At 34.5% G+C, this 13282-nt stretch overlaps 1 protein-coding gene across 5 annotated transcripts in view; it reads right to left on the reverse strand.

The window, feature by feature from the left end:
* Positions 1-380: 380 nt before the first annotated feature.
* Positions 381-13282, reverse strand: part of Lrrcc1 (leucine rich repeat and coiled-coil centrosomal protein 1) — a 35117-nt gene continuing 22215 nt past the window's right edge. For all 5 annotated transcript variants that reach the window (XM_021728644.3, XM_005328620.4, XM_078016951.1 and 2 more), the window contains 8 exons: positions 9102-9303; positions 6730-6915; positions 5658-5832; positions 4474-4637; positions 3884-4092; positions 3655-3792; positions 3207-3342; positions 381-1084 (listed from right to left, as the gene is read on the reverse strand). In XM_021728644.3, coding sequence (XP_021584319.1) covers positions 962-1084; positions 3207-3342; positions 3655-3792; positions 3884-4092; positions 4474-4637; positions 5658-5832; positions 6730-6915; positions 9102-9303 — 1333 coding nt within the window. In that variant the 3' untranslated portion in view covers positions 381-961. The remainder of the gene's footprint in view (positions 1085-3206; positions 3343-3654; positions 3793-3883; positions 4093-4473; positions 4638-5657; positions 5833-6729; positions 6916-9101; positions 9304-13282) is intronic.

The following is a 13282-nucleotide window of genomic DNA, read 5'->3' on the forward strand; positions in this document are numbered from 1 at the left end:
CCTGTCTTAGACTCTCATTATTTGTACTGGTCTGTCTTCTGTTGTTTCAGATTTTAATATAAAGCTTACCTATAATGAAATGGGACTGTCTCCTTAAGAAGCATTTGATTTTTTTCTATTTCATTTATTTTTTCAAACTGAGTTTACTATTCATATTAGTTTTAAAAATGTGGCATTATATTTTGTTTCCTTTCAGAAATATAAGGGCATAGCACTCAGGATTTCATTCTGCATACACAGCATTAAGAGGTGACAAGAATAAAATAACAATTAATGATCTGAGTGTTTCCAGTTGCAAAATCAAAACTCTCTTCATATACAGTGACTAAAATGGAGAATGAGCATGGAACAGTAGTGCTCTTCTTCTGGAACAGACAATATTAATAAAACCTTAAATGCAATCTTTAATGAAAAGTCATATGCATTATAAATAGTGGTAGTAGGTGTGATGTGGAGATGGCTACATATGCTTTAAGAATGCCACATCTTTTATCATACAAATTTCAAATATTTCTTGGCTACATCTTATAAGCATTTTAAAAGAATGGAGCTACATCAACTAAAGGATAACCAATAAATATAATTAATTCTTCATTAACACAGAATGTTAACAACAATGATTAAAATATTTTCCCTCATATAGTCAAAATACTAATCTTCATTTACAAATCTGTAGGCAAACATGTAATTACCAAACAATGTATAGCACAGAAACAACAAAGTGTTGTAAGTCTAGTTATCATAATAGGTTTTCTAATACACATAATTATCAACAATTTATTATAAAAACCTACATATACAATTAATATTTGATCAAAAGTCTTTTTAAAATATATTCAAAATGAAATGTGTAGAAAGAGTCATTTCAAAGTCATAGCAGTTACTACTGTTACAATATTTAATCATTTTTACAATAGGTCTACCGGTCCATTTCAATTAAATTCGTTCTCAGAACCAACCATCACATATCTTGTTGAATTTCATTTAGAGCACAAGCAAGTTGCTTAATTTTTTCTTCCATTGCTTTTTTGTTCTTGCATGTTTCTTCCAGAAGTTCACGCATTTCTTCTTCAACTTGATGCACCTAAATCAACATGTAAACTTTACTTTTTTTAATTTCCTAAAGAAAACGTACGTTAAATGCATTCTGAAAGAAAAAAGTCAACAACTTATTGTTATGTATTTTGTAATTTGTGATTCATTTAATAAGATTAGTAAAATATAACTTATTCAAATGTTATTAGGGAAAATACAATGTTTGTACAGTATAAAAAGTACTTTCATATATATTGATTTAGTTCTCATAAAGTCCTTGAGGAAAAGACATGGTAATATATTTAAACTCTATTTTGGAGCATAGAGAATTTCTTTAAGGTTGTACAGTCTCTATGTATCACAGTGGGGGCAGAGTTTTCTGACTTATTCCTTCTATTATCATGTGTGGCCTATATATGTTCAGTCTTATGTTCAACTTAAAAAACATTTCCTCATAGATCTTCAAAACCTTTAAAATTTTTAAAACCTTGAAATAACCTTCCTCCCCAAAGAAACCTTTTTAATGTAGACCCTACTGCATTTCTGAAAGTGCTATTGATGGTTCCATATTATCATTTTTAAGAGATCATCTTATAATTTATTCCTAACTTACATTTCCCTAGGTCCTCTGTATCTGACACTGTTAACTTCTGCTTGAAACATTCTTCTATAACATTCTTGATACACCAATATGACCATCCTTTTCTATTTTTCCTAACCCCAATATACATTTCCTAATCTCTTTTCCATGGTTTTTAACTGTCAGCTCTATGTGATTCTGAATACCACCTGCCTACCTCCCGCCCCGCCGGCCCCATACTTATTATATTTAAGCTGTGGTTCTGTTTCTCCAACCCCTTTTTTAAAATGAATTCCTTCCTTTAATGCTACTGACCTTACTGGCTGAAGGTCCAACACTGGACTCAGTATTTTCCTTTAAGTTAAGGCCCTAATCTTATATGTTTATTCAGAATTACCCGACATACTCTAGCTTAATACTTGGTAGATGTTAAATAATTAAGACCTGAAATATCTGTCAATTTGAAATAACTGAATTTTGTAGTTATTTTTATTCATTGTGATTACTTCCAAAGATCTCTTTCTGTTTGCATGGAGTTCTGAGGTTATTTTGCTTGAAGCCACAACTTTAAATTATATCCTAGATAGAGCATTACTTTGCCTTCTGTTACTTCTTTTCCAGTTGCTCATTTTAAAATTTCTAGTCTTGGACACCTTAGTTTCTCTCTTTGTTTTGAGGATTGAACTCAGGGGCACTTAACCACTAAGCCACATCCCCAGTACTTTTAAAATTTTATTTAGAGACAGGATCTCACTAAGTCACTTAGGGCCTCAATAAGTTGAAGCTAGCCTTGAACTTGTGATTCTCCTGCCTCAGCAGGTGTGAGCCATCCAAACAATTTAGTTTCTTATTACCACTCAAAATTAAGGACAAATGGAGATTCAAAGTTGACTCTATTGGATCTTGCACAGGGGTCATACCAGAATCAGCTGTGGGATTTTAAAATTACCTGAGCCTCAAGTCAAGGTATAAAAATCTTGAGGGAAAGCTCATGAATGAGTAGTATTAAAACCTTCAAAGGTGCTTCTAATGTTTGCTTTTGATTTAGCATCACCTGAAACTTATTCTTTTATCAACCTTCAAGATGATAAGGCTGATAAGTTTTGAACTATAATAAATAAAGTACTTTTTGAGAATTTTTTTCAAAGTTCTCTCCTCACCTAGTATAGACAAAGGAATTGATTGGTTAGAGAGATGAAAATTTTCATCCAGGGATCATGGATCAGGTACACACAAGGATCAAATCTACAATTTTGGAGGCTGGGGCTATAGCTCAGTGGTAAAGCATTTGCCTAGCATGTGTGAGACACTAGGTTCGATTCTCAACACTGCATATAAATAAATAAAATAAAGGTCCATCAACAACTGAAACCATATATATAAATTTTTTTAAAAAGTTGATTTCATTAGAATTATGTCCCACAACTTATCAAAGTATTACCAAACCTGGTATCATGACAGTTTTTGGTAACACCCTATCTATTAGTTCATAAAATCATGCTGCCTTTTCCCTTTGTAATTTCCAAAGATCTAATTTATTTAGCGATAACTATTTAATACTGATTATCATAGTGAATTTTACTTACAGTACCTTTAAATTTGCAGAATCAATACATTTCTGCTTTTCAGTTTCCAGTTGTATTATTTCAGCTTGATGAGCTTCAACAATTGCATCGACTTGTTTCTTAAAGGCATCATCCAGACAATGAAGCTTTTTCATTGCATCTCTTAAAAAAAGTGAGAAAAACCCTATGTATATATGTGTGTATGTGGAGGGTGTGTATACAAGTGTTTTTTTTTGGGGGGAGAGGGGTTTCCATATGCTGTGTTATTGATACCACTTTATATTTTGATACAAGAACTGATCATTAAACTATATAATAACATTGTCTAAAGAAACTTCAAGTTTACAAATTTTAGAACTCCATTTATATACAAGGTAAAATTTTATTTCCTCTTTGAGTCGTACACATTTTATTCATCTCAATTCAGTATTTATGTTTAAAGAGACCCCACATCCTGTAGGACTTAATGCTTACTTTTGTAGTTCAATACTTTTGTCTCTTTCAGCTTTAAGTTTCTTTTCCTTGTTTTCAAATTTTACTTTTGCTTCTTTTACTTGCGTTTCAAGGTGACATAAAAGTTCTCCTTTATCATGCCATTTCTGGTTAAGTGAACTAATATGAGAAGTAAATTAAAAAAGTAAGTTAGGTATATGAAATTATGAAGCCACTTTTTTTTTTTTCTGTGAGAAACACTGTATAATACCTGTAAGCTTTTCTAATTTCTTCAAGTTCTAATTCCTTTGTTTTCAACTGTTGTTTTAGTTTTTCCTTTCTTTCATTGTGTCTTTCCAATTTCTCAATTATACTATCCAGCTGTGCACATTTTTCATCAAGTTGTTCTTGAGCAGATTTTTCTACTTCCGTGATTTTTTCTTTTAATGCTCTGATTTGCTCATCTTTTTCTTGTACACTCTTTAAGAAAAAAAAAATCTGCACTTCATTTTACCAATCTTCAATTCAATGTTTCATATTCTGACAAGATATGGCTTATATTACCATTTAAAAGGCTATTTTAAACATGTTAATTTTTTATGACTCCTAACATTTTACAACACTATTTCCAGTTTCTTTAAAGGCCATACAGAATTTTCTTTAAAATTCAAGTTAACAAACATCAGGTAGCACTTTTAAGAACAAAAGGGCAAATATTATAAAGGAAATACATGACATTTGTTTTATATTCTACAACAGTTGGGAATCATTGAGACAAATTATTTTGTGAATGGATGCTATGATCCACAGATTTTCAAACCCGCCATTTGCTGTTTTTCAAAACTAAAATGTCAAACTTACATCTTTTAATTTTGTAATGGTTTCAGTTTGGTCTTCGATGATTTTGCACTTTATTCTTAATGCATCAATATCCCTTTCATTTCCCTTTCTTAGAGATTCATTCTCTCTAGTTAAACTTTCAATTTGAGCCTCTAATTTTCCACGATTCTGGGCTAGAGTGGATCCTTAAAAACAAACATCATCAGTTAGAAATGGTAACATGCCTTGGAAGCTTTTTATTTTATGAAAATCTTATTTAACAATGTAGAATATATAGTAAATAAAAAGAAAAATTAAACAAAAACACAAAGCATACAATAATATAACATGAAGGGGAAAGGGGAAGTGAACAAAAAGCCTTCTAAACACTTACGCTGTTTACAAACCTAAAATCATGAATAAAATCGAGGACAAGTAACTTAGACGTGTACTACTTCATTCATGTCCTTGCATTCAAACAAGCCTAGTAATACTAAAAATTCCTAAAGGGAGTAGATAAATGGCGAATGGCTCCATTAAGACCAATATCTAACTGTTCATAATTTTAAAGGTATCTATAAATACCATAAAACAGCATGTTATCTCTTGTCTTATAGTAACAGGAAAAGGAATGAGATTGAGGATTTACCTAAACCTAAAGTGGTCTTCTATCATACACTATTTTATATTTCCGCATGCCAATAGTATGATTGTTACAAACATCTGAATAAAAAAATTGCATACTATACAAATAATTTAAAATCATCATATAATAATTTTTAAATTATTTTATAATATTTATTTATTTATTTTAGTTTTGGTGGACACAACACCTTTATTTTATTTTTTTGTGGTGCTGAGGATTGAACCCAGGACCTCACACATGCTAGACGAGCGCTCTACCTCTGAGCCACAACCCCAGCCTACAGTAATTATTTTTAAAAGCACATGTGGTTCAGGAAAAATGACCAAATCATATTGGAAGAAAACAATAAAAAATATCAGAGCTAAAAGCATTTTGAAGTTTTTACCATGATAAATGATAAATACTTCAGGACAGATATTTTATTCTGATTTAAAAATTACAAAATGTACACAAGCATAAAAACATTATATGTTCATGATAAAATGCCATCCTTTTTCCTGGTATCTCAAGGTCGTTACAGTCTTTTCTCTCCAATACTCAGATATTGACTATTTTCCCTCTGAAAATTTGAGAATTTTACCCTGTTGTGCCAGCTCATGTCCCCATACTTTTCTTTCTGTCCTTAAACCATAAATAAGTGATTCCTTGGCTGCTAGCTCAGATATAAGCTGGACTTTTTCGTGCTTGAGAAGTTCTATTTGAATACTCTTCTGCTTGTCATCTTCAATCAAAATTTCAAGAGTGTTGATTTGATTCTGTTTACCACCAAATTTAAAAAAAAGTGATTATTTTAAGTGCTTATTTTTTTGCATTTTACAAAGAAAAAAACATTATTTAAGCAAATACAACCAAATGTTGCCAAATTATATATAAGAAGTTTGTTTTATTAGCTAAAGATAAATATCAACCATGAAATACAAAGTCAAACTTTAAGAGACTGCTTCTTTTAACACTCTGAATTTAATTCTAAAATTATGGAGAAACTATACTTGTAATATTCAAAATTTCTTATGATGCATTTTAAACAATATTCTAAAAGTTATTTCCCCCAAATTGAGTTATCTTGGAACAGTTATGGTTAAGTATATCTAAAAAGTACCACCACCACTACCATTACCATATTAGTATCAGAAATGCAAGTGGTGTTTCCCAAACTTCAACTATTTGAACATTACCATTCTAATTTTTGTTGTATCACCTGTACAAATGAGGACCCATTAAGCATATTTCTTAAAATTAATTCAGTTATTTTACATATATATTTTAAGCTAAGCAATACAGTATATGAAATCATAAGTCTAATCTCCTTAGTCATACTTTTTTTCATACACATCACAATATATAATTGCTATCATTTAAAAATTCATTTTAAGGCTAGGTGCAATGGCGCATGCCAAAAATCCCAGTGATTTGGAAGGCTGAGAAGGAGGATTGCAAGTTCAAAGTAAGCCTCAGCAACTCAGCAAGACCTGGTCTCAAAATAAAAAATATAAAGGGCTAGAGATGTGGGCTCAGTGGTTAAGGATACCTAGTACCAAAAAAAAAAAAAAAAAAGAAAGAAAGGTTCATTCTGTGTACTTTCTAAAATCATAACACGGTTGAAAAAAATGATATAAAAAATTGAAGGGAATTATAATGTTATGAAGTCTTACCTGTAAATTTGCTGCTGTTTCCTGTTTTAATTTGGAAACTTCTGCGAGTTTTGTTTTTTGTTCCTTCACCATACAGGTCAGATCTTTAATTAAAGAGGAAGACTCATTTTCTTTCCGTTGAGCCCAAATAAGAGCATGTTTGCTCTTGGCTAACTCAGTTGCAACATTTTCAAAACCATCTTTAACCTATATTTCAAAATTGCATTTTATATAAATGGCAGTTCTCCAAATAATTAAAAAATATTTGCTTCTGTAAACAGCTTCCATGTTTCATTTTTAGAATCAGAGTTTTAGAAAAAGAATAAAATTCAAAGATAATTTGTTTCAATTTACTAATTGCCACATGATAAAACTAAGACCCAAGGAATTAGTGGATCTACAACCAGAATTCATTAATTTGAGAACTATTTACTGAGGGCCAGCCTGTTGTGTGCCAGTCATTGTTCTAGGCACTGGAACATATCAATGAATACAATGGACTAACATCCCTGCCTCTGTAAAGGTTACATTCTAGTGGGTAGGGACTAACAGTATAATAATAAGCTTGTTCAATGACATGTGCTTGGGTGAAAGCTAAAGGGATGTGAAATGTTGGAGAGGCAGGTTCAATTTTAAATGGCATAATCATTGAGAAGGTAATACTGCATCAATGACTTGGAAGGAGGTAAACAAGAGAACTATGCAAATATGTGTAGAAGGTGTTCTAGGCAGGAATGTGCCTGCAATGCTGGAGGAACAGCATGAAGGCTGATGTCACTGGAGTGGCATGGATGAAGAAAAAGATGGTAGGATATGAAATCAGAGAGTTAAATTATAAAGAAGTATGAACTACTCTGAATGAAATGGAGGTACAATAGAGGTCTTTGAGAAGAGGAATCATGATCTAACTTACATTTTAATAGAACATTGCAGCTGCTGTGATCAGCGTAAACAGAAAGGAGGGATACGGATAGAAGCAGAAAGATCAATTAAAAAGCCTTTAAAATGATACAGGTGAAAGATATGTGACTCACACTAGGTTGGCATTAACAGGTGGTAAGAAAAGACTATGTATTTTCAACATAATGGTGACAGAATTTCTTAGTGGTGATGGGATATGGAGTGTCAAAGAGGAGTCAATCAATGATGATTCTAATTTCTGACCTAAACCCTTAGAAGGATGGAGATGTTATTAAGATAGAACAAGTGTTGAAGAAGGTTTGAGAAAAAGTCAGTAGAGATTTTAAATAGGTGGTTACACCTATGAGTTTGAAATGCAGGCCAAAGATCTAGTTTGGAGATACAAGAAATGATGCTGGAGGAGTTACCAAGAGTCTGAGTGTGTCTAGAAAAGCAGGGTTAAGGATTGAAACTTGGGCATTTCTAATGAAATTTTGGAAACAATAGAGAAATTAACAAAAGAGATTAAAAAGAGTTTGAGAAATAATAGAAAGCCAAGAAACCCAAGAGATGTGGTGTGCTGGTAACCAAATGAAGAAAGAATCTGGAGAAGGGGGGAGAAATCAACTCTGCCAATATTGCTCTTAGGTCAAATCAAATGAGGATTAAATAGATGAATTTCAGTGTGGATGTTGCTAATGGCTTTGACTACAGCAATGCCAGTACAGCAGTAGGACTAAAACTCTTACAAAAGTAGGTGAGAAGGAAGAGAAGCAGAAAAATTGGCGTGAGCAAAAACACATATTTAAGAAGTTCTGTTATAAATCTAAGTACAGAAACACAGTGGTAGCCAAACGGGATCAAGAGTTTTCTTAAAGAAAAATCATAGAATGTGTATGTGCTGAAGGGAATAGTCTAACAGAGAAGGAAAAACTGCTGATGTGTGTGTGTGAGAGAGAGAAGGAAGATTTGCTGAAGCCATACTCTTCAGCAGGCAAGAGGAAATAGGATTTAGCATATAATTGGTGGGATTACCTTAGGAATGAGATTGTTCCTTTATAGCAGGGGTTGCCAAATTTTTCTGTAAAGGGCCAGATAGTGGCCACAGATAATATTAAACCAAATGAGCATGGCTCCTTTCCAATAAAATTTTATTAAGAAGAAGAAAAAAAAGAGGCAGTGGGCCATATTCTGCCCAGGGGTTTTAGTTTTGTCAACCCCTGCTCTACAGGGGTAGAGGAAAATTCAGATTTTCCCATTCCTATTCCCAATCCCCTGCTATCTTTACTTCACTATTTATTATCTTAATAAGTTTTTCTAATCTCATTAAGTCTAGCTGTTATTTATGTGAGAAGGTTCTAAGAATTTATGTAATTTATTTAAGAGCCTAAAGCCAGCATGCACATAGAGCCAGGATTCTAAAATGTAGTCTTCTTATCAAACAATATTTTGTTGATTGTATTTTCAATAAAGAGCTAGATACCAATTGTTACCTCTTTAAATCTTCTGGCTTCAACAGTTAAAGCAATACGGAATTCATTTTCTAAATCCAAATATTGCTGGTTTAATATACCAACTTTATCATGGTATTCTTTAATTTCTTGTTCATGTTTTCTCTCTTCTTTGGCTATTTCTTTAGCTAAGGCATCCTGGAACTCGGCATCACTGAAAAACTCCCTTGTTTCAAGTTCTTTCCTGGAATGAAAAACAAATACAAATCAAAGGATGCTGTTCCCTTAAAAAGAAATATTGTAAAGGTCCTTAAATAGGTCTTAATGTTCTATATTATATAATGTTAAGATCAGATCCTCACTTTCAAAAACAGAAATTGGGTACAGGTAGGTACAGAAAAAATACATAAAGCTTATAAGTATATTCAGTGAAGGGGATAACAGGAGTATGTCATATCTTTTTAAAATTTTTTTTTAGTTGTAGATGGAAACAATATCTTTATTTATTTATTTTTATGCGGTGCTGAGGATCGAACTCAGTGCCTCATGCATGCAAGGCAAGCTCTCTACCACTGAGCTACAACCCCAACCCGAGTATGTCAAATCTTAACTTCATTGAAATAGTTCCTTCATTCTATGGCTTCTGAAATTCTTTAGGTGTATTCGCTTCTGTACTGTATCTTCTACTTTGGTTTTTCCTTTTTGTTATTTTCAGTTATATATGACAGTAAAATGTATTTTGGCAAATTACACATATACAGAGTATAATTTATACTATTTAGGATCCTATTCTTGTGGTTGTACATGATGTGGAGTTACCCTGGTTGTCTATTCAAATACAAGGCTAGGAAAGTTATGTCCGATTAATTCTTTCCTTCCATATTCCCCTCTCCACTCCCTTCCCTTCATCTAATCCAGTGGAATTCTATTTTTCCCTTCCCCACCCTACTCTTTTTTGGGTTAGCATCCACATACCAGAGAGAAAATTCGGCATTTGGATTTTAAATGCAGTTTGATTTGTACTAGATTAAAATAAAATGTCAGTTAAAGTTTCAAAATATTTACAAATCTTTTGATTTGGGTTATTATTTTTTTGGTACCGGGTATTGAACGCAAGGGAACTTGGCCACTGAGCCACAATCCCAGCCCTATTTTGTATTTTATTTAGAGACAGGATCTCATTGAGCTGGTTAGGGCCTTGCTAAGTTGCTTAGGCTGGCTTTGAACTTGTGATCCTCCTGTCTCAGCCTCCTGAGGTGCTGGGATTACCTGTATGCACACCGTGCAGGGTAAGCAAGGGTCTCATTATATTGCACAAGCTGGTCTTGAATTCTTGGGCTCAAGTGATCGTCCCAAGTGCTGAGACTATAGGCATGCACCACTGTGCCTGGCTCTAGCGCTATATTTTAAAATATAAGTTCATTCTGTAGAATTCTCAACTATTTTCTGCATAAATCAAACCTTAACACAAAATCCACTGTTTTCAATTTTGGCTTTTAAAGACAAGAATGGAAAATTTAAGAACATCTGTAAAGAAAACTACAGAATTCTAGCTTTCTGTGATAAGTCTCCCCCATTTTTTTTTAACTGTCTCTTCCATACTCATGATGACAATTTTCCCTAGAGTATCAAAGTTTACTTAAAGCATTAAAAGTTTATAAGTACAAAAGTAAAACAGGTTCTTGATTTGATTCCATTCAAATAAATCAACAAATGGGATGGAATCAAAATAAAAAGATTCTTCACAGCAAAAGAAAGAAGAGAGAGTCTATAGAAAGGGAGAAAATCTTTACCATATGCGCCTCAAATAGAGCATTAATCTTCAGGATAAAGAACTCAAAAAAACAAATAACTGGGCTAAGGATCTGAATAGTCACTTCACAGAAGAAATACAATTGATCAACAAATAAATGCAAATCAAAACTACTCTAAGATTTCATCCCACTCTAGTCAGAAAGGTAATTATCAAGAATACAAGTAATAATAAATGTTGGTGAGGTTGTGGGGGAAAAGGTACATCATACATTGCTGGTGGGACTGCAAATTGATGTAACCATTACGGATAGTATGGCGATTCCTCAGAAAACTTGGAATGAAACCACTATTTCACCCACCTGTCCCACTCCTTAGTTTATACCCAAAAGGACTTAAAACCAGCATACTACTGTGATGCAGTAGTATGTTTATAGCAACTCAACTCACAATAGCTAAACTACGGAACCAACTTAGGTGCCCTTCAACAGATGAATGGATAAAGAAATTGTGGTATATATGTAGAAGGGAATATTACTCAGCCTTATAGAAGAATGAAATTATGTCATTTGCCAGTAAATGGATGGAACTGGAGAATATCATGCTAAGTGAAATAAGCTAATCCCAAAGAACCAAAAGCCAAATGTTTTCTCTGATATGCGGATGCTAATTCACAATAAGCGGGGAGAGGTAGGGAAGAATAGAAGTACTCTGGATTAGAGGGGAGTGAAGGGAATGGGAAGGATGGTGGAATGAACTAGACGTTATTACCCTATGTGCATATGGTTACACAACCGGTATAAATCTAAAGCATATACAACCAGAATGAGAGGTTATACTCCATTTATTTATGAGGTGTCAAAATGCATCCTACTGTCATGTATAACTAATTAGAACTGTGCTCCCTGACCCCCCAAAAAACCCACCACCAACAAATAGGTTTAGGAATGACAAAATTCAACTGGTAGGACACTCAAGTAAGGACTAGAGGGAAATGTTCAAATTATTATGTGTTCTATATAGCAAGGATTGGGAAGCTACACCCCATGGACCAAATCTGGTCTGCTGCCCCTTTCTTTGTAAATAAACTCTTATTAGACCACAGCTACATTCATTTGTTTTATTATTGTCAATGGCTACTATGCAAAAAAGACAAAGTCAAGAATGTGAGGCAAAGTCTGTGGGGAGCCACTCTGAATGATTCTTGCCTTCCATCCTAGAGCGGAGAGGCTTTGACCAGTCACTACATCTTGTAGTGGCCTGGACATTGCCTCGGCCCAGAAAGCTTGAGGGTATGTCTTCAGATGTAGGCGTGTCACCCAAGGAGTTTAACTACACTCACCTATTCCTTTGTAATACTACCCCTTTGCCCCGTTGGGATAGAATGCCCCATGGCAATTCCATTTGTGTGTCCCTTTCTCTTGCTCTGCCTTTGGGTGTGGCCTTCCTAGATGTCAGTCAACTGGCTGACAGCAGACATCATGAAGCTAAACTCAACCCCCTGAAACCTGACCCCTTGCCTCATCTGAATGGCTTCCCTCAATAAAAGGGTTCAGCATGTGCTCGCTCACTCTCTCTCTTTCCATGAACCCCTAAAGTCGAAGGAGGACCCAAACTCAAAGAAAAGGTATTTGTTTCTGTGTGGTTATTTCATGCAGCCCAGTTCCCCTGGAGTGACCCTGAGTGTTTCAGTCAAGAGGAACGTGACAATTGGCACCCAACAGGGACTTGTGAGGAGCCACTAAAGTCTGAATTATTTCCTCCTTTTTTTGGTACCAGGGATTGAACCAAGGGACACTTAACCACTGAGCCACATCCCCAGCCCTTTTTACTTATTTTGTTTTTGAGTCAAGGCCTTGGTAAGTTGCTGAGGCTGGCTTTGAACTTACAGTCCTACTGACTCAGCCTCCCTAGCTGCTGGGATTAGAGGCATACATACATACATTGAATTATTTTCTATGTGGCCCTTCACAGAAAAAATTCACAGACCCTTGTGTCAGAAAAATAAATACTGATTAATTTAACAAGAAGTTACTTGGAAGTCAATTAAATAGCTCTCTTTATATATGTGAACTTTTGTTTAGTTTGGAGAAATATAAAACAAGCTTTACTGTTACAAAGCCTTTCCTCAAATGCAGACTGTAAAATCACCAATTTGTATTTTAGCTACCAGTTCTTGCTAGAGGATTTTTTTTTTGGTGGGGAGACATGGGGTGCCGGGGAGGAGGTGGAGGGTGTTGACTCTCAGTCCCAACCTTGCATGGAGGCATATACCTGGGAAGGCGACCCACCCTTATGCCCTGGGATAGGGGCTCCTCTACCTGGGCTGAAGGGCTGCCACCTGTTTTCAGCCTCCAGGGCCTGAGCTGGGCACCCAATCTGAGTCTACAGCAGATCAGAGGACTGGATAGAGGGGGCGGGAGCGAGGCCAACTCAGAACTGCGGAGTGGGGGCCAGGGAGGCTGGTCAGG

This window comes from Ictidomys tridecemlineatus, chromosome 7 (genome assembly GCF_052094955.1).
Source record: "Ictidomys tridecemlineatus isolate mIctTri1 chromosome 7, mIctTri1.hap1, whole genome shotgun sequence".
Taxonomy (NCBI): domain Eukaryota; kingdom Metazoa; phylum Chordata; class Mammalia; order Rodentia; family Sciuridae; genus Ictidomys; species Ictidomys tridecemlineatus.